At 34.1% G+C, this 24,837-nt stretch overlaps 3 protein-coding genes and 1 long non-coding RNA gene across 6 annotated transcripts; 3 read left to right on the top strand and 1 right to left on the bottom strand.

The window, feature by feature from the left end:
• Positions 1-1,744: 1,744 nt before the first annotated feature.
• Positions 1,745-12,304, bottom strand: EGL3 (transcription factor EGL1). The gene is made up of 7 exons (XM_009114683.3): positions 4,917-12,304; positions 4,458-4,730; positions 3,864-3,960; positions 3,710-3,781; positions 2,615-3,361; positions 2,100-2,510; positions 1,745-2,008 (listed from the first exon to the last, which is right to left on the bottom strand). Exons 1-7 carry the CDS (start codon positions 5,033-5,035, stop codon positions 1,937-1,939), a joined length of 1,791 nt encoding a protein of 596 aa, XP_009112931.2. The 5' UTR covers positions 5,036-12,304; the 3' UTR covers positions 1,745-1,936.
• Positions 2,597-3,587, top strand: LOC117128046. Of its 2 annotated transcripts, none has more exons than XR_004451186.1 (3): positions 2,597-2,739; positions 2,824-2,935; positions 3,037-3,587. It is a non-coding gene; the product is annotated as an uncharacterized LOC117128046 (long non-coding RNA). The 2 variants fall into 2 exon arrangements; XR_004451185.1 differs by having other exon boundaries at positions 3,025-3,587.
• A 268-nt stretch (positions 12,305-12,572) lies between the features above and the next one.
• LOC103838266 (kinesin-like protein KIN-14J) lies at positions 12,573-23,532 on the top strand. Of its 2 annotated transcripts, none has more exons than XM_009114685.3 (22): positions 12,573-12,822; positions 13,328-13,489; positions 13,747-13,898; positions 14,021-14,119; positions 14,480-14,713; positions 14,802-14,885; positions 15,025-15,102; positions 15,194-15,286; positions 15,362-15,391; positions 15,602-15,943; positions 16,027-16,108; positions 16,204-16,299; positions 16,384-16,563; positions 16,658-16,764; positions 16,853-17,031; positions 17,180-17,344; positions 17,447-17,700; positions 17,819-17,982; positions 18,064-18,647; positions 18,740-18,849; positions 19,009-19,903; positions 22,940-23,532. In XM_009114685.3, exons 2-21 carry the CDS (start codon positions 13,369-13,371, stop codon positions 19,068-19,070), a joined length of 3,216 nt encoding a protein of 1,071 aa, XP_009112933.2. In that variant the 5' UTR covers positions 12,573-12,822; positions 13,328-13,368; the 3' UTR covers positions 19,071-19,903; positions 22,940-23,532. The 2 variants fall into 2 exon arrangements, with proteins under 2 accessions (XP_009112933.2, XP_009112934.2); XM_009114686.3 differs by having other exon boundaries at positions 12,574-12,822; positions 18,743-18,849.
• On the top strand, positions 19,449-23,459 carry LOC103838262 (disease resistance protein RML1A). The gene is made up of 2 exons (XM_009114684.3): positions 19,449-19,903; positions 22,940-23,459. Exons 1-2 carry the CDS (start codon positions 19,449-19,451, stop codon positions 23,457-23,459), a joined length of 975 nt encoding a protein of 324 aa, XP_009112932.1.
• Positions 23,533-24,837: the final 1,305 nt, after the last annotated feature.

The raw sequence follows: 24,837 nt of genomic DNA, 5'->3' as shown, positions 1-24,837 counted from the left end.
TGGGTATACATTTCGATATAGATATTTTTCCGAGTTTTGGATTCGGTTTTTCGAATAAAATTTTGCATTTATGTAAAATTTTGGATTTTTAGAAAAATATTTCGGATATTCAGCTAAAATTTCATGTGTCCAAGTTGGGTTTCACATAAAATTAGTGTATTTTCAGATATTCAAATATTTTCGGGTATTTGGGTTTTGATATTTTTCAAGTCTTTGAGTATTTTTTCGGGTCCTAGATATCCGAACCAACCTGAATCCAAACATATAACCGAAATTTACTGGTTCTTTACATTATTTCGTTTTGTGACATGAAACAACTTTAACCCGGTTGGAACTTACCTGAACCGAATTTTTTTAATTAACTATATTGATCCAAATATCTTATCCAAAAGATCCTGATCTGAGTAGAACCTACCAAAATCCAATTGAGGGATCCGAATATCCATGCCTAATTATAGCAGTTCACTATGCCGACAATTAGCTCGAGTCAGTCAGCTTTGGTCTCAAAAACAAGTTTCTGTTTATGTTATCGAAAGTGTAACTTGAATGACTGATTACTGTAATTACAACGGCTCTGAAATGTATGTTGGATTTTGTATGTTATAAGTGGATTATACATAATGTAGTCAGATTTGTTCATGATACATGCAGGTTTGCACACTGTAAAGTCATATATGTTGTTGTAGAATTTATACATATAGTAGTTAGCTAGGATGTTCCAGATACTCGGGTCCATAGTCTCCCTAGCTTTAGAATCAGCCTTGAATTCTAGTTATTATGGTGTCCCACAAATAGCTGGATCGTTATACATTACAGACACATGCTATAGTCTTAACTTATGCATGCTATAGCTGGATCGTTATGCATGTTACAGTCGAATATAAACATATTAATTACAGATGCATACAAACTAGTTGGACTAGTTTTTGGTATATAGCCATCTTTAAACACACTAGTTGGATCTGTACATATTGTTGGTTAAACAAAAAAAGGTTCCATGTATAGGTCCACAATCTTCTCGAACAATTTCATATTGTCTTTTGACTCTTTTCCATGTTGCCTTTACTAAACAACCATCTACACAACACCTCAACTTCACCAATTGATGGATCATGTTAAAGGCCACCTACCATGCCAACCAATCTCATCAAAGAATTGCCACTCTACTATTCTTGTTCTAAATCAAGAAATGTCTCAACCCAATTTTCTAACACCTCGTTCTGTATTCTTTGCAATAAAGTTAACATCTTTTTACTAAAAAGATAGAGACTTTATTTTGATGCTACCATACGAAATCCAAATACAGTCCGACTCCTTGTGCTTAGATATCTTCCTTCTTTTTATGATAAAGTAATTGTTAAAATGGGTAACGCATGTTTAAACTTCTCAGTGGTGTTAGCTGCAATTATTTGAAATGACATTACTTCCTTTTACTAAGGCATTGTATGTGAACAAAACACTTTTCTAGCAGCTTTTGACCAACCATCTTTATATTTTCAAACTATATTTTTAAAACATTAATTTCCTAAATATACCAAAAGAATATTGAAATCGAACTATCTTCTATCTATTTACATTTTAGTATATGATTTTGTTTGGTAGAATCTTAAACTAGTCACAAAATATGCATTTGATACTATTTTACTTTTTTTTTTCTTTTGCAAACATTACTTATCATCATCAAGAATGATTACTGCACGAACTAGGCCGAGTGTTTCATTTCACTTCATCTAATCTCTTTATATGTCAACTAAGGAACTCATATTAGTCTACGACTACGTTATGAACCAAAAGGAATTCTATTTTACAAGATTTCCAAAGGATCTTCCAAAATTTTCAAAATCTCAAAAAAAAAATCCGTTTTGAACTGAGTACCAAAGATCAGAAAATTAAACCGGAATAAAAGCTAATTCTATCAGTCTAAACCGAGTGACCTTTAACATATCCATGCAACTCGTTGAAGTGCATCTTGAATCATTCCTGTTGTGGCTATTTTTGTCCCTTTATGCTGCAACCAACATTAAAATATATATCAGTTTTTCGGTTTACTTACATTCAGGTTAGGTAACATAAATTTAGCTTGTGTAAATGGATGTTACCTTGCAATTGACAGTTAAACACAATAACCCATCCCCGGTTGAGGACTGTACCGAGTGAGAATCCAAATTGAGGTCACTAATAACATCCATTATCTCAAGCAATATCCCTTCTCTCCAAGCACACCTAAGCTCAATAACCACCTCATTGCCAAACGAACCGATCCTCAAATTATCGGTTAGACCAGCATAACCGGTATCAGCCGGTTCATCTTCTCCTATATCACTCTCCTTCCTCTTGTTGTTCAAACAATTAGCCGAGGCGCTTTCATCTTCACCATCCGGTTTCTTCCTCTTCATAGCCATTCGCATTTCTGTATCGGTAGATTCTCTGCAAGATTCCAATTCTTGAACCCGTCTTTGCAGTTCTTGAAGATACTCAATCGTATCATCAAGAATCGACACTTTATCGATCTGAAGAAACCAACATGAGATAAGATTACTTCCCTTGAAAACATAATAGTTTTAACATGCACATGCAAAAACACTATTGAAGCAAAATTGATGGATTAGGTTACCTTACTAATCGAAGGAATCATTGATCTCAACGTCATGAACCGATCATTCAGTTTCTCACGGCGTTTCCTCTCGGACAAGGCGTGGTTCGCGGTTTCATCTCCAACCTTATAACCGCTATCTTCGGGTGTGTCCTTTTGGTGCATCCGAGGAACCTCAAAAACAATTTTCTTTAACATGTTTTGTGACTTCTCTCCTAACGATTTTGCAGACGATGATGACCTCCTCCACCGCGTGAAACTCGACCGCTTGTCGAAGTTATGAAACTGCGGTCCAAGAATTAGCTGATGTGTTGTTTTGAAAATCGTCGAGATCACGCCTTGGTAATGAACATCATCGTCCATGTTTACACGGTTACTCTGTTCTTGAATCTGACCTAACCTTTGACTCTTACTCTTTCTTGGGCCGCAAGAAACTCTCCCAGTTGCTCCAACAAACGTCTGAGAAACGCAGTCGCTGGAATTAAGCGGTTGGTGAAGGCAGTTACTGAGTTCTTCACCCACAAACTGCCAGCTTTGTACCTGAGATGCACCACCACCGTTGATGAACGAATCATGATCATCTGGTTCTTGCTCATACACGCTTGTAGAAGTTGTCGGAAAAGCTTCAGTTCCGAACACTGGGATGTATTTATCGTTGCTTAAAGGTTCGAAAATTTCTTGATAATCGGATCTCGCTGATAAAGTTCCATGAGGAGCTTCAAGGAACAATGTCTTCACGCATTGTATCACGTTTAAGTTCTCTGCAACCTAAAATAATTTAACAAAAAAAGACAATAAATTAGCCCTTTTAACTTTCATTATTCACTATTAAACACTGGGAATGTACAGCTTTATGACAATATTGATTAGAAATGTCGGAGAAATTAAACCTTTTGTCAGATGGGACTTTTTTCTGTCCTATTTTTATTTATCTAATCAATGTAAATTATAAATATGTTGTTTAATATACATGCTAGAAATACCTTTACCTTTTGTGCTAATCTTTGATAGATAAAAAATTAATAGGATTATGTATCCTGCATGTTGATTGGTGTGATCTCCTAATGCGTCGAAACGGCTGAGTTTTATAGGATAAATATAAAAATATTGGCTTACATGTTCGGTCGTGCCGATTTCAAGAACTCCACCAAAAAATGGAAAGCAAACCACTGTCAAAAGCGAAGCACTCTTAAAAGAGCGAAAGCGCCACATGGAAAAGCGTTTAGTTATAGCGTTTCCAGTTGAAAACAGAAACTACTCAAGAACTTACTTTTGCGAGAAGAGAGCGAGTGAAGACTTTGCTATCGGCGGTATGAGCGTTACATAGCCATATTGGTTGCCCGTTCGCCAACGCTCCCCCGGGAATTCTATAATAATAAAAAGATAACTTTTTAAAATCATTTTATGTTTTATTCTTAATCGGCCGGACGAAAAAAATGCTTATATACATCATCATTTATAACTCATGCTAATTAAGGTTGATACTTTGTAAAAAACACAAACGTAAAAACATTGCGTTTGTAACAATCAAACTCGTCCATGTCGGAATAAGTGGAAGATGAGAACTGAAGGAGACATGATAATAAAGGATGTTTGTCTTTTTGTTAGACAAAATCAAAGTACTCTTAATTATAATTAAGTTTGATTAATCATAATTCATATCTATACGAAATTACATTGATCTTTGAAATTTTGCAATAGCATACATTTTCTGTCAGTTTTTCTAAGTAGAAATATAGTACATAATTTTAAATATATATATAGTACATAATTTTTTTTATCAAAAGTACGATACATGTTTTGAAGTTGTTTTTTTTTAAATGGTTTGATTAGTAATGGATTATAAGATAAAAGACGGAATTACCCTTCACCAATGTTGAAGACGAAAGACATGCATACTAAGTAAAACCACTCAGTGTCGGTGAGATCTTCCGGAGAGAGAGAGGCGGCGGAAGCCCGTCTAGTGACCTGAGAACCACAGGAGGTTGAAGATTCCGCGAGGGAGAGAGATTCGTAAAGCTCTCTAAGCTGCTCACTTCTCTCAAGACCCAATTGGTCAGCTTTGACTTGCGATGCTTGAACCGTCTTCCTCGTCTTAATGTCTCCATTGTAGTATCCATCTCCCCATTCCAACAGTCTTTTTTTAACCCACAACATACAGATAAAATTTGAAAATGAGAAAGATTGAATGTTGAAATGAGCCCAGAATTAGTTTTTTTTTTCTCAGTTCTTGATTAGAAACAACAATGTCTCGAATATTGTGGAGAAAGCCAAGAAAACTTTAAACTTACAGAAAAAAAAGGGTAAAGAATAGGAGATGTACCCTGGTTGAGAAGCAGAGACAGACCAAAAGATTCCGTAACTCCATTGAATGTTTCGAACTGAAACAGCGAGGTGCTTCTTTAGATTTTCCGGCACCGTTCTGTTTTCTACAGCAGCCATTATTTGTAGACAAGAAAAAAAGCAGAATGGAATTATAGGGTTTGACTTATGAGTTGGTGATTGTTACATGCCAATGGTTCAGTTCGGGAAGGAAGAAGACAACAAAGCCTCATAACATTTATCTTGAACCTTCCATATACGGGAAGAATAATAAAAAAAAATTAAATAGTATTTTTATTTGAAAGTTACTATTGCTATGGTTGAATTGAGATTTGAGTCGAGAGAGAGGACGGTCTCGGAATCTCTTTATGGACACTTAAATACACTGTATATTATCATAGAATACATAAATTTACGAGGATTTTTTTAATAATTTTTTTTAAATAAGTGGTAAAGAAAAAATGGTAGGAGTGTTGTTTTTCCAGTGGCTTTAAACTTTGGGAATTAGCTCAACTCGCCAACTTTAAATCATCGGTTGTGTAACTTGGTTCATGTTCGACAATAACTGTAACATTCAGAGTTGTGGTATATTAAAAAAATTAAGAGGACGATTGATTTGATTATCTATATCATTAAAATTGATTTACCTTTTCCGTCGTACATCCGTTTAAAACTTCAGAGTTAAACGTGTTTGGGTTAGAATACTAAATAGATGGATGACTTATTAGAAAGTGATTCACGATACCGTGCAAATGAAACCGAAACACGAAAAAATGTCATATGGTGATTGTAAAGTCAGTAAACAATGATTTCGAGCCTTAGAAAATTAACGCACCGACCGTTGGAACAGATGGAGTCTACATGCCGAGAGAGCGGGCATGGATGGCCCATTAACCGTGGATGGTCGGGGTGTTACAAGTAGTATCAGAGCTGGTTAGCCATCTCGGTTCTGATACGAGAGGCGTCTTGAAACCTGTCGTGGGGTGCAACGATGACGTTGCGTTCTTTGAGAGGAGATGAATTATAACATTCCGAGTTGTGATACATAGAAACACTTAAGATGATTGATTTTGCTACCTATGTCACCAAAGTTGATTTACCTTTTCCGTCACACATCCATTTATAACTCCAGAGTTAAGCGTGTTTGGACTGGAGTAGTGAAATGATTGCTGACCTATCGGGAAGTGATTTGCAATACTGTGCGAGTGTAGTTAAAGCACGAAAAAAAATCATGTGGTGATTGCATGGTCAGTAAACAATGATTTTGAGCCTTGAAAAATTAATGCACTGACCGTTGAAACATAAAGTAATCCACGGATCGAGAGAACGGACGTAGATGATCCATTAGTCGTGGACGGTTGGAGTTGGAACGCTACAATAATCTTCCACACGACAACGACAAGATAAAGAAACAAAAAAGTGGGTACTTACCCTTCGGTTGAATATTGTGTTCCTAGCATCACTCTCTTTTTATATTTTATCTGTCAAAAGAAAATTAAGTTGTTCCTTCTCTTTGTACTATAATTTTGAGTGGAAGTTATAAATTCTAAATTAAGTAGAAGGAAACTTACACTATCTATATTAATCAACACACATGCTTACCCATTATTGGTTTATGGATGAAACTTAACTTAAATCAAAACAGGTGTGATCGTCTTTTTGGCTTTAACATGGAATACGCGAGTTAGATTTGATCTTAATTTATTAGTGATCGATTGTGGTTTTATTGACCACGATCTGTAAGTGGTTCAAATACGATATATTATGTGTTATAGAATATAATTTAGTTCAAAGTAGTACAAAAACCATAATTTTAAAAACGTATTAAAAACCTATATCAAAATATAATCAGATTTAAAATAATATATAAAGGGCATATTGACCAATCTAATTAGTATCATAATTCATAAATAAAACATTCATATAAAATCCAACCAAGCCAACAACGGTTAATTGTTATGAGTCCAACATATACAAAGCCTTTTATAAAAAAAGTCCACTATATACACAAGAAAATATAAATGCTGGTAGTTTTTTTCTTAAAATATAACTGATTCTAATGGCTACACACGACGAAGAACACGAAATTTAAGGTCATGCCTCGAGGATCTCCCGGGAAACAGACAAACAAGCTTGCATTTCATAACTTGTTCATGTCCTTGTAATAGTTTCTGCATTGATTTCGAATGTTAACAGGTCGAATTTACTTGCTCAGAAAAGCAGAATTTTTAGTTATTTGTGATTCTGTTCCATGCAAGTTAAACAATAAAATTATATACATTGAGGCTTCGAATGGTAACCAGTTTCATGTTCCGCCTTGCAGTTAACAGTAGTAAAAATCTCTATATATATTATGTATTTATATGAGTTGCCACTATGGTTTACGGAGTCTATATGAGTCTGTAAATGTTCTTGCTGTCAAAAAAAAAAAAAATATTATGTATTTATATATTTTTATAACTGTTAAAACTGCACTGTAATTAAACCGCTTGTTCCACACTGCTCAATCCGCAGTCACCATTCGTAGCCGAGTCAGGAAGATAATCAAACAACGTTAAGTGATTGTATATGTATGAGATTTGACAAAAATGTATTTAAATGAGATATTTAAAACACTGGAAGAAATCAAGAGCTATTTATTACCGTAAGCTATAGTATGTTTTTAATAAAATCTTCGCAACTCCCAAAATAATCACCCCTAACTAGGACTACTTGTCGTGTCTGAGCCTTGAAAGAGGAGTAAGCTCTGTTTGTTTTATTTTTTTCTTGTATGATTACACGTACAACTTTTTTTCTTCTCATTTGATGTATTTGAATTAACATACTGATAATCATATATATAATCTGTTAGAGGTTGTCGGACTAATTAATGCCGTACTTGTCAGTCACATTTAAGCGCATGATATCACTTATTTAGATGTAAAAATAATAATAACGATGGTTGATATGTTCTTACTTATGTTTTCAGTAATTTCCTAATAACTGATTATTCGTAGTTTTGTATGAATATGCCATCAGTGTTATTCGTACATTGTGGTCATCGTGAGCACACGCAAACATGACTATAGCCTACAATCTCCGCTACAATTCCTACTTCCTAGACAGTTACATATGTAAAAGATTTGTTACACTTTAACTATAACAAGTGAAGAGATCGATTTTTGCGTTATAAATATAAGGCGCAGACATATGTGAAGATAAAATGATATACTCGAACATTGGATGTAAAAAATATGTGAAGATAAATAAAACATATTTTAGAAAAACATATTTTAGAAAAACATATTTTAGAATGAAAGAGATGCTCGCATTTATTGAGTGGAACAGAGACTTCAGTTGATTATCGAACAGTCCATTTTTTTGTGGTCCAGTATATTAATTTAGCATTAATAACATTGTCAGCACCAGCCACTCTCTATGATTCTATCATAAATCATTAAACCAACCAATATAAAACTTAATTACTTTAACCAATTAAGCTTAGCTTGTAATAGTGTGACCACACCTGTATTCGGTTTACTTAGTACTAATGGAATATATCAAGTGATCGAAGTGACCTAGATTAGTTTGAAGGAGTCTGCAAAATTAATTTCATAGTCAAAGGTACCTTTCACGTAAGTATTATTCATAATCCACGTAGTCTTGTGTTGTTTCATTTTATTTTTGCTTATCCACGCAAAGACATTTTACCATTTGAATGAGCATATACATAAATATATATGCATAATATTGCTACAAATATGGTGCTCTACACTCGAAACAGTCATGAAAACAATCAGTAAAAGTTGTAGCTACAAATATTATTATATACTCTCTTCGTTTTAAAAAGATAAATGTTTTAAAAAAAAAATTGTTTTACAAAAACATATATTTTGCGTTTTTTATGTAAAAATTGTAAATTTTTAGAAAATCAATTGATTTTATTAAATTACTACTGATTAAAAGATATTGAAAATTACAGAAAACAATCTATTTATTATAGTGATTTAATATGTTTCGTACGGAGTATTTTGTAAAATTAGTTTCATCAAAAGTTTCTGTTTTTCTTCATAAGAAAATTGAAGCTTTCATTGTTTGACTAATTGATTTCCGCTAAACTACTGTCCACGTGCATGATTCCAAAAATTCTGAATTTCATGATTTGATGGATATGATATTGTGTAATTAATTCGAAACTACAATATCTTGCATTTTTATCGCATTAATTAAAAGTTATAATTTTATTAAGAAATTATTCTACTCCACCACTCTTTTGCACGATCTATGGATGATGATAGTGGCGCCACGCATGAACATGGAAAAATAGAAGTATGCACATGGCCATTTACATAAAATACGTACGTAAACCATACATTAAAACTTGTAAAGTACCAGTCAGCTCAGTCCAAGTTTTGGTTTTATAAGACTATAAGCTCCAATCGGATCAAATGATATTTCGTTCTCCTTGGACCTGCGTTTATGATTAGGCCCGGATTTGAATAAAATTGTAAATCATTGACGAAAAAGCTTAACGACTATATTAAAAAGTCATTTTGAACATGTGTCACTCCCTAATGCCACTAGCTTGGAGTCAAAAGCCTACCATTTCTCACAACTTTATGAACTAAACCACAATTTAATGTTTTGTTACAAGAAGAAAAAGAACACCACAATATGTTTTTGCTACCTAAGTTTGACAGGATTTTAAAAATATGAAGGTCGTTAATAGTTTTTGTTTAATAGTATCATTTAGGACAAACTCAGGACCTCGTTCTTTAGTTCCAATGTCCCCATCAAGTATAATGGTGGCATTAGATGTTTAACTACATGGTATTTTAAATATACAATTCAGTTACTAACGAAGTACGGTTAAGCGCAGTTCGTAACTCACGCCTCTCTGGTTCGATCGAAGCTATTCAGATTCATAATTCAAATTTTCAGCAACTCTAGAGCTGGTTAACCTATTTTTACAACTAGTTATTACATTTCCTCTTAAATCATATAACAAAACGATCATACAAACTACAAAATTTATCCTAGTAGACAAATGTAAGATTAGGGCTCCGACTTGTGACATGTATTATTAGAGTTGAATTACAGTATGATTCGTAATTTGATGTAACTTGCAGTAAAAAGTATGTGGTAAAATTTGTAAGTTTACGTGGTAAGTTTACAGTAAAAATAAAAATTATTATTTTATTAAAATTTATGATTAGTAACATTTTTGATGTATAAGTTGCAGTATGGATTATGAATAAAAGAATTGAATATATATATAAACATATAAATAATTTTTTTTTATTAAGAACAAATAAACCATTGAGCTATTTTGAAATAAATAAAAATAGAAATTATTTAAATATGGAAAAGTTTGAAAAAATAATTTTCAGTATACATTATTTTTCTAAATATTATAATAACTACTAATAATATTTATTCTAATATCAATAATAAGTTAAATTAAATAAAATAATAATAATAATAACATGAACTTTAAATAAAAAATCCAATTATAGCAAAAAAAATATAAATGTTCATTCCAAATCATGTTTGCAATCATATCTTATGTTGTTCATGTATTGACCATCAATTGTTATTTCTTCTTCTTCTTCAACTCGTCGTCTTTATTCCTCTTGACCACTGTTATACTTATATCTATCTTCAAAATCAGCATCTGGAATTTTGTGAAGCCTGATAAAATTGTGAAGAACCATTGTAGCATGCACAATCTTATTTTGGTTCTTGATGTCGTAGCCAGTGCCTTGCTCAGCTATTACGGAGCCTAAGGCAAAGCTAACACACACAAAAACTGTTTACCACAATTATTGTATAATATATGAAAATAATTATGATAAGTTTTATACAAATCACTGTATAGATGAATAAATATGAACAGTTTAATACTCTACCTGTTTCATAATACATGATGTTTTGACTCTTTGCACAAAGATTAAAAAAACTATATTTCTGCAAAGTTAAAAATAATATAAATATATCAAAACTTCATCTATTTTGAAACAACAAATATCTTCTAAAACACCATCTATTATGAAACGGAGGAAGTACAATATATGAGTATTTATTAGTGTTATGAAAAAAATTAGATATAGTTTTATTTATTTGGAAAGCACACGTTTAATAAGCTAATAAACTTATTCAGTATTTAATATTAAAAATTAGCTATTCAGATTACATAATATATCTTGAATATTTTTTTTGAATAAGTTAATTTTATCCACACTAAGAAGTTAGAATGAAAACCAATTAGTTACACTATAAAACTAGAAATGATCGCAAAAGCTAAAATATAAAATAGAAATAAAACAATGAAAAGAAACAAACAATGAAAAATTCTAAACAAATAATTCTTCTAAATTCATGGGAAGTTAATTAGCAATGTGTTAAAACAAGGGAAGTTAATTAGTATGGCTCAAAAAAACATAAACTCTGAAACAATGTCACGACTATTTAACCAAGTTGACCAATTAAGCTAATTATATTTAGGAAATGAGGGCCCTTGAATTTGATAAATCTTGTGGGGGCCTGAGGCATTTGCCTCTTTTGTAATACAGTAGGCACGGCTCTGGTCGTAGCGAGGCAAATTGTCAAGGATTCTCCATTTCTTTTTTCAAATTCCAAATGTTCTTTCAGTGACTGAGAAAAGTGATACATACCATTTGTTGGGCAATTCTTTTTTGTTCCTTGGTGGACCATCATCAAATTCCAAAAGATGGTATCTGATATTTTCTCTAGTGCTTCCTCTGTTTGGGGTTAGAAATCCTCGTTTATTGGCATATTCAAAATCAATAAGATAATATTTACCTATACGAGGTTTAAGGAATATTGGGTCTCCATCTATTACATACTGCAACACCAATGAATCATGCGTAGATCCAGATGCACCTAGCCATGCATACGTAAAAATCATGTTTATATCACATATGCCCATTATGCTCAAGCTTGTCAGTCCATGTCAACCCCAGTATCCAACCGCATCCTGGGATGTTCTTCTCGCGGCTCAGTGATACGTCAACACGTGTTTGACCGCTTTGGAACAATAGGTGACCTTGGAGGAGATTCTAGTGAAATGGTTTGTGAGTGGTGATGCACGTCAGTTGTATGAATGATATTTGAATCGTCTCCATCATTATCTTGGGTTTCTGGAACAGACTTGTCCAACTGCTCATTCTCACTTTGTTCAGCATATTTTGCATCTTGCACATGAGTTGAGTACATAATTTCTGGTTTACTACCTTGACGTCTAAATATGCGCTTCATAAGTTCTATGTGTGGGATCCCATTTTCACGGATCATTTTTGCATATTGATTTTTCTGCACAACTCGAAGACAAAGTATATTACATAAATATCAGTAAGAAAGTTTGTTACAAGAATTTTTTGTAAAATATAATTTTGGTAGGATGATGAACAAGTTGAAGGACATCCGATTTCAGTTAGTTTAGGGCTTTACGTGGGCCTTATTGGGCCGCATAATCAATATGAATATTAATGTAAATATATCCGACGAGTTTATATATAAAAAGTTTGGATGAGAAAAAGCGGGAGGGTAGGGCCCACCAAAAACATACAAAACGTAAAGCAAAATCAAACATAAATAAATACTGTAATCCATTATTATTTTTGAAAAAAGAAACAGGAAAAAAAAAACATTTTTTTTCTCTATTTTCGAAGTTGGAACCGTAATTAGGATTTGTTTTTTGTCGGAATCTAAAAAAAGAAGAGAGAAAAGAAAGGAGGAAAAGAGTGAGCAAAATCGTGCGACTGGAAATTTCGAATTTCTCATCCGGCGAGGGGATTCAAACATCCTTCTCCGTTGCTCGCCGTGACATCTGAGCATTTCCTTCAGGACCAGTCGCCATTTTTTGCATTGCTTCGACCCCTCGAGAGGTTTATCTATTATCTTCTCAGGTACTTACCCTTTCTTTTTATTTTTTCCCTGGCTACGTCTCTGTTACAAAGGTGCAAATGCGTAATTGACTGGATCTGCGTAATTGATTTGGTCGGCATTGTGGTTAAAATACTGGAAAGAACCAACGTCTAGTTGGTCCGGTGGTAAAAGGGTTGCGGCTGTAATTACGGCTGCCTGAGCTCAATTTGAGGGACAATTTACAATGATTGAGTTCCCGTCAAAGAAGTGAAACCACCTTTTTGATTACCAAAATAAAAATACGAGGGAGAAACTTCATCATTGCTTATAATCTTAAACGGTTTTTTTAGCCCTCACATAGGAGAAGTAGTCTTATGTGAATTTGAAAGCTTTAAACCTGTTAGGTCTTAGCTGTATCATAGGAGGGTTTAGGTTGTGAGAGATTATGTTAGAAGGTTAGATTGATGAAGCAAGCCCCTTTTTTTTCTATATTTACCACGAATTAGTAAGTTGATGTTGTTGACAAACTTTCTTTGTTGCTTTAAGGCCTCCTCTCTACTACAATCATGGGAACTCTCTGAGTTGGAATGAACATTAATCTCGAACAAGACGCCAATATGAGTGGTATCTATGCTCCCTCCGATGCTACTAGTTTTCTCAGTTTCGACGGCTCAGAAACTCGTTCAAGCTTCGATGATACTAAGAAAGGTAACGTCATCTACTCAATTATCTCTCAGAACTTGAGTATGACAGGATTATTCAAGTGATTAGAAGAAAAATGGCCAAGTTTAATATAATAATCTTGGATGAGTCGATTTCTCTGGCTTGGTAGGGCTTGTCATATTCCAATAGGGTCATGGTAGAAATGAATCTTTAAGCTCATTGTAGGTGTAGGTGTAAACATAAATGGACGATGGCTTCTCTTCTCACCCTTCTTGTCTATTTCTTCTTAACTTTGCTCTCAGGTCATCAGAATTTGGTGGAATGGTTAAATCAGACACTTCCTTATTTGAATTTACCATCGGAAGCTTCAGAGGACGAAGTGAGAGCATGCTTGAGGGATGGAACTGTCTTGTGTAACCTTTTGAATCAGCTTAGTCCTGGTTCAATGAAAATGGTACTTATGAATTTTAATTTTGTTCACCATTTAGCTTATATATCTTTTTGGTGCTAAGCTTCTGTGTTTTTTTCTCTCTTTCTCATTTGCTGCTAAACTCACACTCTCTGGCTATTCTATAGGGAGGCAGCTTTGAGCCTGCTTATGTAAAAATTGAGCGGTTTCTGACTGCTATGGATGAAATGGCCCTGCCCAGGTTCGAGGTTTCAGACATAGAACAGGTTTGTTATCTTCTATGGATATAACTTTTCGTTTCTGTAGAAATTTTTGATTTCTAAAATAGGGAAATGTGGTTGGTTTATATAGTATTATATCATTACATAGGTAAAGAGATTGTGAGTTTACCCACCTTGGCTTTTAAAAAATCGAACCAATTCAGGGTATTTAATTTTTGTTAAAAGTTAAAACAAGCCTTTTTTCTGACATCATCCGGCTGCAACACTGTTCTCATCATGGCTATTGTCTGATTTTGCTATTCTTGATAAGATTGCATGAGTTTTGCCGCCATATATTTTCTTCTCTCTGCAGTCTCTCGTGTATCTTTATGGAGTTATGCCTCCTAATAAAAAGTAAAAATGCAGGGGGATATGGTGCCAGTTTTTCAGTCCCTTAAGGCGCTTAAAGCAAGTTTCTCCGATGGTGGTAATGATAAAAACTCACTATGTGCAAGGAGGAGGTGGAGCTTGCCAGAAGACCATTCGGATTCAAGAGGAGATGACCGCAACTTTACTGATGGATTCCAGTCGAAGGAAGGATTTGAGATTGATGTATCGGATGCTAAAATTTCAGAATTACTGAAATCTAACAGTTTACGAGTAAATTATTCTAACTTATTTTTAGTTAGACTGTGTCCAACCGTTAAGCTTTTATCTGATTCAAATGGTGTTTCCTTTGTCTTTGTAGAATGCTCCTACTCGGACACTGTTTGACATGCTGGATAAGCTTCTAGATGAGAGCGTCAAGAAGATGAATGGACATGTGTCTCACGTAAGACAAAGATTGAGCTACTGATGCCTTCCTTCTCTTGATACTTTTAATTTGGTTTGCCTAAAATTTGATTCCTTAGTCCTTGGAACATTTCTTCTTATGCTCCACATGTTTCTCCCGTTTCCGGTGTGTTGTTCAGGCTATGGCATCACTCCTGAGCGCACTTGTGCAAGTGATAGAACAGAGGATCTCAAATCAAGCTGATAACCTGAAAAATGTAAGATTACATAATACTTTTCTCCTTTGTATTGCCAGTATAAAAATAATCCTTCTGACCAAGTAATGAAACATGTTTATGAAATGTGCAGCAAAATATACTCTTCAGGGTACGTGAAGATAAATACAGGTCAAGAATAAAGGTCTTAGAAACCTTGGCAGCTGGGGCAACTCAGGAAAACGAGGTACTATTGTCTCTGGTTTCAGTTTATATCTGTTTCGCTTATTGATTGGTCTTTCTATTATTTTCTTTGTTGTAGATTGTTACGAACTGTATGGAGCGTACAAAGGTATGTTATTGATTCAATATGTATCGTCTCCTTAATACATACTTAACCTTTATTCTTGCATCTGGAACATTGTGGAAAGTGACGTTTAAGCCCAATCCTAGATATTGATATCGTATCATAAGTCATTGTGTATGCATAGATTTTCATTCCGCTTGTGTATTAAATTTCAGCTCGAGTATTCTCAATATATGGGTTTGTTGTGTTCTTTAGCTTGAAAAAAACAGAATAGAAGAAAGAGAAAGGTCGGAAGAAAAAGATGTGGTGCGTCTGAAAAAGGAAAAAGAGCTCAGTGATGCTGAGATTCGTAAGCTGAAGCAAGAACTCAAGGTGGTGAAAGAGACGCATGCAAACCAGTGCTTGGAGTTAGAAGCACAAGCACAAAATAGTAAAGTTGAGTTGGAGAGTAAATTAAAGGATGCAGAGTTACAAGTCGCCCAATCAACTAGGAAGGTCAAAGAACTCGAGAAGTTGTACCTATCTAAATCTCAAAAATGGGAGAAAAAAGAGTGCACCTACCAAAGCTTCATAGACAACCAGTTTGGGGCTCTGCAGGTTTGGCTCTAAAATATAGTATTCTAAACAATAAATACCTTTGTAGTTTCTTTAAATGACTTAGTTTTTTGTGAAATTTGCAGGCTCTGAATGCTACTTCAGTGTCTATAAAGCAAGAAGTCTTAAGGACGCAGAAGAAATACTTTGAGGACCTGAATTACTATGGTAAGATTCATTTCTCTCACCAATTGTGTATGGTTACTTGGTCATTTTTCTATACTGGAGTATATGGCTTCATATTTATAATATCCTTTTCCTAGGTTTAAAGCTCAAAGGAGTGGCTGATGCAGCAAAAAATTACCATGTGGTCCTTGAAGAAAACCGAAGACTGTACAATGAAGTGCAGGAATTGAAAGGTAAAACACTTTGGGTCAATGTACTTTGTTTGCATTCGACCATTCAAGATATGACTTTGTTCTTCTCTTGCATTTGTTTTCCAGGAAATATCAGAGTCTATTGCCGGATACGACCATTCCTTCCAGGGCAAAACAGTAAACAAACTTCTATAGAGTACATTGGTGAGAACGGTGAATTGGTGGTTGCAAATCCGTTTAAGCAAGGGAAAGACACCCATCGATTGTTTAAGTTCAATAAAGTTTTCGGTCAAGCATCAACGCAAGGTTTGAACATCTTTCCTCTTATGTATATAGATTAGCTTGTTAAGGACTTTATGTACACATATATCTCCTGAATCTGTTTCTTTTTTATATACAGAGGAGGTTTTCTTAGATACTCGACCATTAATTCGATCTATCCTTGATGGTTATAATGTGTGTATATTTGCGTATGGTCAGACGGGCTCTGGAAAAACTTATACAATGGTGAACACCTTGCTTGATTTTGCTCTTTTTATGTTTCAGCCAAGCTTTATTACTCTCTAACTCACATATTTCCATTTTGATGACTCAGAGTGGGCCAAGCATCACTTCAAAAGAGGACTGGGGTGTCAATTACAGAGCTCTGAATGACTTGTTTCAATTAACTCAGATTAGACAAAACACCGTTGTGTATGAAGTTGGTGTTCAAATGGTTGAGATATACAATGAGCAAGTTCGTGACATACTTTCTGATGGTGGTTCCAATCGAAGATATCCTTCTCTAGGCTAATATTATGGCTCTCTAGGCTAATATTATGGCTAGATTTTACTTAGAATATGTACATTCATGTATACATAGATATTTATGTATATGTTTGCATATGTTGAGTTCGATATAAAATTTCCTTAACTTGCGTACGTTAGGGGTTTGGAATACTGCCTTACCAAATGGGCTAGCTGTCCCAGATGCAAGCATGCATTCCGTGAGATCAACTGAAGATGTGCTTGAGCTGATGAATATTGGGCTCATGAACAGAACCGTTGGTGCCACAGCTCTCAATGAAAGGAGTAGTAGATCACACTGGTTTGTAAACATTTTCCCTCAACTTGTCTATCTTCTGGTATTATGTAAGCATAGTTTCACAAGGATTATTAAAGCAAAGACACTGTTGCCCATTCTCTACAGCGTTCTTTCCGTTCATGTACGTGGTGTCGACGTGGAAACCGATTCTGTGTTGCGTGGTAGTTTGCACTTGGTCGATCTTGCTGGAAGTGAGAGGGTTGATCGATCTGAGGTAACTGGAGACAGGCTCAAGGAGGCTCAGCATATAAATAAATCACTGTCAGCCCTTGGAGATGTCATATTTGCTCTAGCGCATAAGAACCCCCATGTGCCGTACAGAAACAGTAAATTGACGCAAGTCCTTCAAAGTTCTTTGGGTACTTTCTTAACCCTAGTTAAAGTAAACGTTTAAGATTTTGGCTACACGTATTGCATTTATATATCCGTTTTTGATGTTGTTGGTACACTTAACTCTCTGTCTTAACTATTTTGTAGGAGGACAGGCGAAGACTCTTATGTTTGTTCAAGTCAATCCTGATGGAGACTCTTATGCTGAGACCGTTAGCACTTTGAAGTTCGCCGAAAGAGTTTCTGGTGTGGAATTAGGTGCAGCTAAAAGTAATAAAGAGGGACGAGATGTTAGAAAACTCATGGAACAGGTGCTTATTTTCCTTGTCAATACTTTTTTCTTTGCCCATTGACTGTAAATATAACAGAAGGTATATATGTATATATGACAGGTATCAAGCTTGAAGGATGTAATTGCCAAGAAAGATGAAGAGCTTCAAAATGTTCAGAAGCTAAAAGAAAACAATGCAACGGTGCCGAAACGTGGTTTAAGCAATCTAAGATTGTTGGGGCCTTCATCACCTAGAAGACATTCTATAGGACCATCACAAAATGGTCTACGAGGAAAGCCCTCTGGTTTATATGGAAGATCAACATCAGATGTTGACAACTGCTCAGAATATAGTAGCAAGCATTCTGATTCTGGCTCACCGCGTTCATCAGACGAACTCAAACTTAGAAAGGATCTTCACCAGCTATCTAAGTTTGCTGGTGGGTCAAAAGAAATTGACATTGAAGATGATATTGAACTCATAGGCCTTGGGGATGCAGATTCTGAGGATAGATTGAGTGATATCTCCGATAGCTGCCTTTCGATGGGAACAGAAACTGATGGCTCCATAAGCAGTGCAGTGGAGTTGACTCTATTCCCTGAAACCGTGAAGCCTCTTGAAATAACGGAAGAACCTGAAACACACTTGGCCCCTGAGAAACCTGAGAAATCAGCGAAAACAGTGAAAACCGTGCCCAAAGACAAGTTAGTATCCTCTACTATCACGCTTTAACAGAACAATGTGAATGCTAGTATGAACAGATTCTTTGTTTTGTTTTGTTTTGGTGTTTTAAAAGCAGAACTAGTATTCCATCGAAGATACCGAAGCAGACCTTGAAACCACCAGGCCAAACAAGACCTTCTCGTCTGTCAATTGCCACTAGCTCCTCCTCTAAGGCCTTAACAAGTAATGTCTCTATTACATAAAGCTCTCTTTGACTTGTATCCTAAAAACCAAATCGTTTGCACTTTGCATAGTTACATCCTATGATCTTTTGTGTAAACTATGCATATGATGTCTTCTTTAGTTTGTCAATCTAACCTTCTTCTTCTTGATTGGCCTCAGGTGCTAAAAGACCGACGATTAGCACATCAACTTCAATGAAACCACTCAACAGAAGGCGGTGAAGACTCCAAGGAGGGGTGGAGGAAGATTTGAGATGAATCTGAGCTGTCGGTGTTTAGTAGCTAATTGTGTAACTAAAAAGCATATGATATGATGTCTTTTCTTTTTTTTTTTTGGTCAAATGATATGATGATGTCTTCTATTTCTATGTAAACCTACTTTTAACGAAACACCATGTGTTAACTTAATGCTGTCCACGTAAGCTTTAATGACTTTTGAAAAAGAGAATAAGTTACTTTCGGTAGATGCTAAATTACAGGACTGAAAATGCCAAGAACCTTCTTCGGTCTTTCACAGCAGTGAGAGTAATCAACAACAAGTGAATAGTGAACGCGGTTCTGTCGATCATAAATGGTCTCATCTTTGAGTATCTCTTCATCATGGCTTCTTCTTCTTTGAAATACAACCTTTTTGCTAGTTTCTACGGACAAGGCTTGCGCCAGACTTTTCTGAGCCATTTATGCAGGCAGTTAAACGAAAATGGGATTACAGTGTTCACCAATCAAGATCTCGTGAGAGGCGAACCCGTCCTACCTTCTCTCGTACAAAGGATTAGGGAATCAAGGATCTCCATCGTGGTGCTGTCGCAGAAATATGCTTCTTCTAGCTGGTGTTTAAACGAACTAGTAGAGATCTTGAGGTGCAGAGAAACTATGGGGCATATAGTGATGACCATCTTCTACCGAGTTGATCCTTCTCATGTTCGGAACCAGACCGGTGATTTTGGTAATATTTTCGTGCAAACATGTGCTGGTAAAACAGAGGAGGAGAGGCGAATGTGGAGTCAAGCTTTGACTGATGTGGGCAACATTGCCGGGGAAGACTCCCGTAACTGGTTTGTGTTCTCTCTTGCTTCGTTCTTTTGGTTATTTCTTAAATCCGATTTGGAAAAGTTTATTAATGAATCTACAAAATCATTTCTGTTTTATTAGGATAAGTATCCACAACGGGTAATCAATGAAACTTTAAATTGTTCGAACTCGTTTTTGACGAAATGGTTTTAAACTAATTTTCGATAAGTTTCCGAACGAAAACACTATAAAATAGTGTATTTATATGTTAAAAACAAAGTTCTTTTGAATAAAAAATGTTGGTCCAAAGCATATGTCCGTCTCAACTTTTCTGTAGGTCATGTGCAATAAATATTTTCATAACTTATAATTTAAAAAAAAATAGAAACAAAGGCGCTATTTTTTTTGAAAAAGGCCTCAAATACAAGCTAAAGTTTTGTCAATTTTTTTTGGATCCGGTGCAAATGCACTGGTCAAGAGCCGAGCCTGGTCCAAAGTCAATAACTTGAAAAACTTGTAAACTTAAGTATTTGACTATGTTTAAAAATGAGAATTCGGCCAAAAAAAACCTCAATTTTACACGAATTGCCAAAACAAACATGAACTTTGGGGCTGGCCAAAAAAACACCAAACTTTCATTGACTTTAGAATTAATTAACAATGTTTTCGCTGATTTGCCAATTTAGCACGCCGTCAACAAATTTAACAGAAATATTTGACGTCGTTTATTGTTGACGTTAAGTAAAACGACATCGTTTTCAAATGAGATGAAACGACGTCGTTTTACACGATTTGAAATTAAAAATATGTAAACCCCTGGATTCGAACCCAGGTTGGTTGGTCAAATGGGAAGGTATTTTACCACTGGACTACTGGCACTTTCAATGTACTTACTAACATGTTTACTTTTATTTGGTACATATTAAATATAAAAAATTCTCTAAAAATTTAATAAGATCTTTAAAATTCCAAAAAATTAAAAAATAAAGAAGATTTTTATAAAATTAATTTAGAAATTAAAATTAAAAATAAGATTTTATTTTTCTTTCTAAAAAATTAAAACGAACTTTAAATTCCAAAAAATTGAAAAAATTAAAGAAATTTTTTATAACATAAATTTTGAAATTAAAATTGAAAATAAAATTTTATTTTTCTTTAAAAAAAATAAAAAAATATTTTCCTTTAAAAAAAATAAAAAAATCTTCCAAAAATTTCATAAAATTAATTTTGAATTAAAATTTAATATTTGTTTTTCTTTAAAAAATAAAAAAAATACAAAATTTTCATTTTTTAAAAAAAAATCCAAATTTTTAAAAATTATAATAAAATGCAAAAAATTAAAGTTAGAATTATCAACTTTTTATGTGTGTATAATTAATTTCAACTTTTAGCAAATGTATTAAAAAAAATTGAAAATTTTGGAAGATTTTTTATTTTTTTGAAAAGAAAAAATAAAATTTTATTTTCTATTTTAATTTCAAAATTAATTTTATAAAAAATTTCTTTATTTTTTCAATTTTTTGGAATTTTAAAGATCTTTTTAAGTTTTTAGAAAATTTTGGAAGAGTTTTTATTTTTTAAAAAGAAAAATAAAATCTTTTTTTTTAATTTTAATTTCTAAATTAATTTTATAAAAATCTTCTTTATTTTTTAATTTTTTGGAATTTTAAAGATCTTATTAAATTTTTAGAGAATTTTTTATATTTAATATGTACCAAATAAAAATAAACATGTTAGTAAGTACATTGAAAGTGCCAGTAGTCCAGTGGTAAAATACCTTCTCATTTAACCAACCAACCTGGGTTCGAATCCAGGGGTTTACATATTTTTAATTTCAAATCGTGTAAAACGACGTCGTTTCATCTCATTTGAAAACGACGTCGTTTCACTTAACGTCAACAATAAATGACGTCAAATATTTCTGTTAAATTTGTTGACGGCGTGCTAAATTGGCAAGTCAGCGAAAACATTGTTAATTAATTCTAAAGTCAATGAAAGTTTGGTGTTTTTTTGGCCAGTCCCAAAGTTCATGTTTGTTTTGGCAATTCGTGTAAAGTTGAGGTTTTTTTTGGCCGAATTTCCGTTTAAAAATTAATATGTGTCACATAAAAATATGAGGTGAGAGTCTTTTTGTTTATATATGGAGAATTAATAAAAATGTTATAAAACCTTATGAATATATATATACTATGGTATAGTAGTGAAAATATATACCCAACCAAAATTGGGAACGTGTTTAAATTTTGGTCTATCTTAATATTGTTTAATATAATAGACCAAATTTAAATCAATTTGAATGATTGCTTTATAAATCAAAAGAATCACATATATTTTTCATTAATGTCAGAAAATGTTTTTTGACTTTCATGTTCATGAATTCAAATTGATTACGACAATCAATGTCATAACGTTTTTGTTATTATTGCTTTGGAGAAGCATATATAACACACGTCTCCATATTGTAAAACACAAACGAACTTGATTACTTCAACTTGAAACAACAAAATATTCTCCCATGCTGAATAGTTATGTTTTATTTTATTTTTTGAGTCTGAAAGTATATCACAACGTATATCAGAAGATTTGTGCTGTAACATGAGAATCTGAGCACTATAAAACCATCGTACTATGGAGCGTTTAAAGATTTAAGGAAAGAGATTAACCATTTTGACTTTACAATTCTTCTTTATTTCTTTAAGGAAAGAGATTAACCATCGTATTATAATTTTGATTTATGTTCCTTATTATTTTTACAAATATCAGTTGTCCGTATTATAGTAAAATAAGGTTCATACATAAATAATATATAATGTCCATTTACAATCAATTGATTTGAAATAGAAATTCAAAAAACTTAATATGGTAACTATGTTCGCATCCTGATCCATTATCCATTCCAAAGGTATCAAACACCAGATCGTAAATACGCTAAACCCTTAATCAATACAATCCTTCCGACTGGGTATAAACCCTTCCGACTGGACCAAATATAAATGTTTTGAAGTTTTGAGATTTTTGGCCAATAATTAACAGCCATTATCTTTTGATACACACCTTCATTTTTCTTTCTCACTTGTCAGGGACAACGAATCGAAGATGATTGAAAAGATTGTTAGAGATGTCTCAGACAAACTAAATGCTACAATGTGGGCGAAAACCGGGTATTCCAATGGAATGGCCTTCCTAGTCGTCATCAATTTGCTCCTGGAGATTGCATCAGCGGGTGCAGACCAGCTCTCTTCAACTCGCAAGCCTTATTTCTCAAAAGTCTCCTTACTGATGTCAGTTCTCTCTCTTATCCTATCCACCCTTGACTTCACTTACAAAATCCGAGCCCATAAAGCTCGTTTCCGATTCAAGTGGCCTATGCCTTGGTTCTACTATCCATCACGTGGCTACAACAGAATCTTTGGTAGTTCCACAGATGCTATCTTATTTTTCTGTGTTGCTGGTCAGTTAATAGTGTCAACGATCAATTGTAGCTTTACTGAAAGAGGACGAGACGGTCCCATCAAAGTATCAGTCTGGCCTCTCTTCTTTGCTATTGGTATGGTAGTCTCCAAGTTCATGGAGAAACCAACCATTTCCAAGGAGAGTTAACCCTCTCAAAAATGTATTATTGATTGCTTTAGAATTGTAAAGAACAAAGACAAGTGTTTTGAAGGTTGGATTACATGTTAATTTAGTAGGAACTTGTTAGAGCGTCTCTCCTCTGTTTCTATGAACATCGACATTCATTGTAGCATTTACAGCAGTAAAAAAAGTGCTTACATAAATTACGCTTTGGTCACATCTTTAGCATTTCCAGATAAATGGCAATGGTAAGCCCTAGACTTGAGCAACAATGGTTTTGAAAAGCCATATCCAAAAACAGTGCTTCCTGAAATACTTGCTACGCACGCAAATAGATTGAGCTCAAACTAAGGGGAGCGTTTAATCTGTGCCTTATTCCTGAGCGTTTTTCATTTGATAATCTTGAGCGTTTAATCATAGACCAAGAAGTGCTAACACCCAAGTTGCCATGGCTGTAATGAAAATTCTCACATATATTTTGTTTCCTGCAAACATAAAATAAGCCAAAAATATTAATATTTGGGTTTAAGTTGCTTATTCCATATCAAATAATACCCATAGCAGAGGGAGAGGCCATGTATACGCATAGTGTATTTCATAAAAGAATTTGTATACTAAGTTACTAACCATTTATAACGCCAAGATTCGGTTGCAAAGCGGAGATGTTATACATGACAAGACATTTAGGAAAGATGATCTGAGCCAAACGAGCATGGCTGCAACACTCAAAGAAATCTTCTACAGCAAGTCTCAAGCATTCAGTGCAGTTTCTTGGATCAAGATCAGGACTACACTGGACCAATGCCTCTAAATCATACGACCCATTCCAATTGAGTCACATGTTCTCGATCCTCCGCAAAATATGGAATTGGTGACGACAAAGAAGACGAGAAGGGCTCTGAGGATAAGCTCGTATATTTTTCCAGGAAGTGTTTGATTGAAAAAGTCAGAAAAACCCAAAGAACTGGACGGAGAGTATCTACGAATGGCAGGTGCATCCTCTACGAGTACTGAACTATACACTCGTCATAGAATATAACTTATCGAGAAAGTATTAAAAGCTATTTATCAAAAAAAAAAAGTGTTAAAAGCTGCGCTGTGATATCCAATGTCATCAAGCTCGGGTTATGCAGCGGAGTTAATCATAGTAGATAGCAAAAGAGTATGTAAAAGATAAATTAATTATAACTAGGGGTGTGTCCGCGCTACGCGCGGGAGGTCGTGCTTTAGTTTTATTTCATTTATGCTATAATTTTATTTCATGCAAATGTTTTATTTTAGTGCTTGTTAAAATTTTGGTTTGCTTAATTGGTGCTTACATAGTTATCTAATATAATATAATATAGATATTTTATTTGTTATATATTTGGTGGTTAGATAGTAATTAAATATATAAATCCCATTG

This window comes from Brassica rapa, chromosome A09, assembly GCF_000309985.2.
Source record: "Brassica rapa cultivar Chiifu-401-42 chromosome A09, CAAS_Brap_v3.01, whole genome shotgun sequence".
Taxonomy (NCBI): Eukaryota; Viridiplantae; Streptophyta; class Magnoliopsida; order Brassicales; family Brassicaceae; genus Brassica; species Brassica rapa.
Note: the sequence above shows the minus strand (reverse complement) of the source record. Positions and strands in the feature narration are given on the sequence as shown.

Bases quoted from the DNA above. Each gene is read 5' to 3' on its own strand.
- EGL3 (XM_009114683.3), bottom strand. From the start codon at position 5,035: ATGGCTGCTGTAGAAAACAGAACGGTGCCGGAAAATCTAAAGAAGCAC. The intron at 3,961-4,457 runs GTAATTCCGTCT...TTATTATTATAG, and splicing joins GTCTTCAACATTGGTGAAGG to AATTCCCGGGGGAGCGTTGG. The intron at 2,009-2,099 runs GTAACATCCATT...TGTTGGTTGCAG, and splicing joins GTTTAACTGTCAATTGCAAG to CATAAAGGGACAAAAATAGC.
- LOC103838266 (XM_009114685.3), top strand. From the start codon at position 13,369: ATGAACATTAATCTCGAACAAGACGCCAATATGAGTGGTATCTATGCT. The intron at 14,886-15,024 runs GTAAGACAAAGA...TGTGTTGTTCAG, and splicing joins TGAATGGACATGTGTCTCAC to GCTATGGCATCACTCCTGAG. The intron at 18,648-18,739 runs GTTAGTATCCTC...GTGTTTTAAAAG, and splicing joins AAAACCGTGCCCAAAGACAA to CAGAACTAGTATTCCATCGA.
- LOC103838262 (XM_009114684.3), top strand. From the start codon at position 19,449: ATGGCTTCTTCTTCTTTGAAATACAACCTTTTTGCTAGTTTCTACGGA. The intron at 19,904-22,939 runs GTTTGTGTTCTC...CTCACTTGTCAG, and splicing joins GGGGAAGACTCCCGTAACTG to GGACAACGAATCGAAGATGA.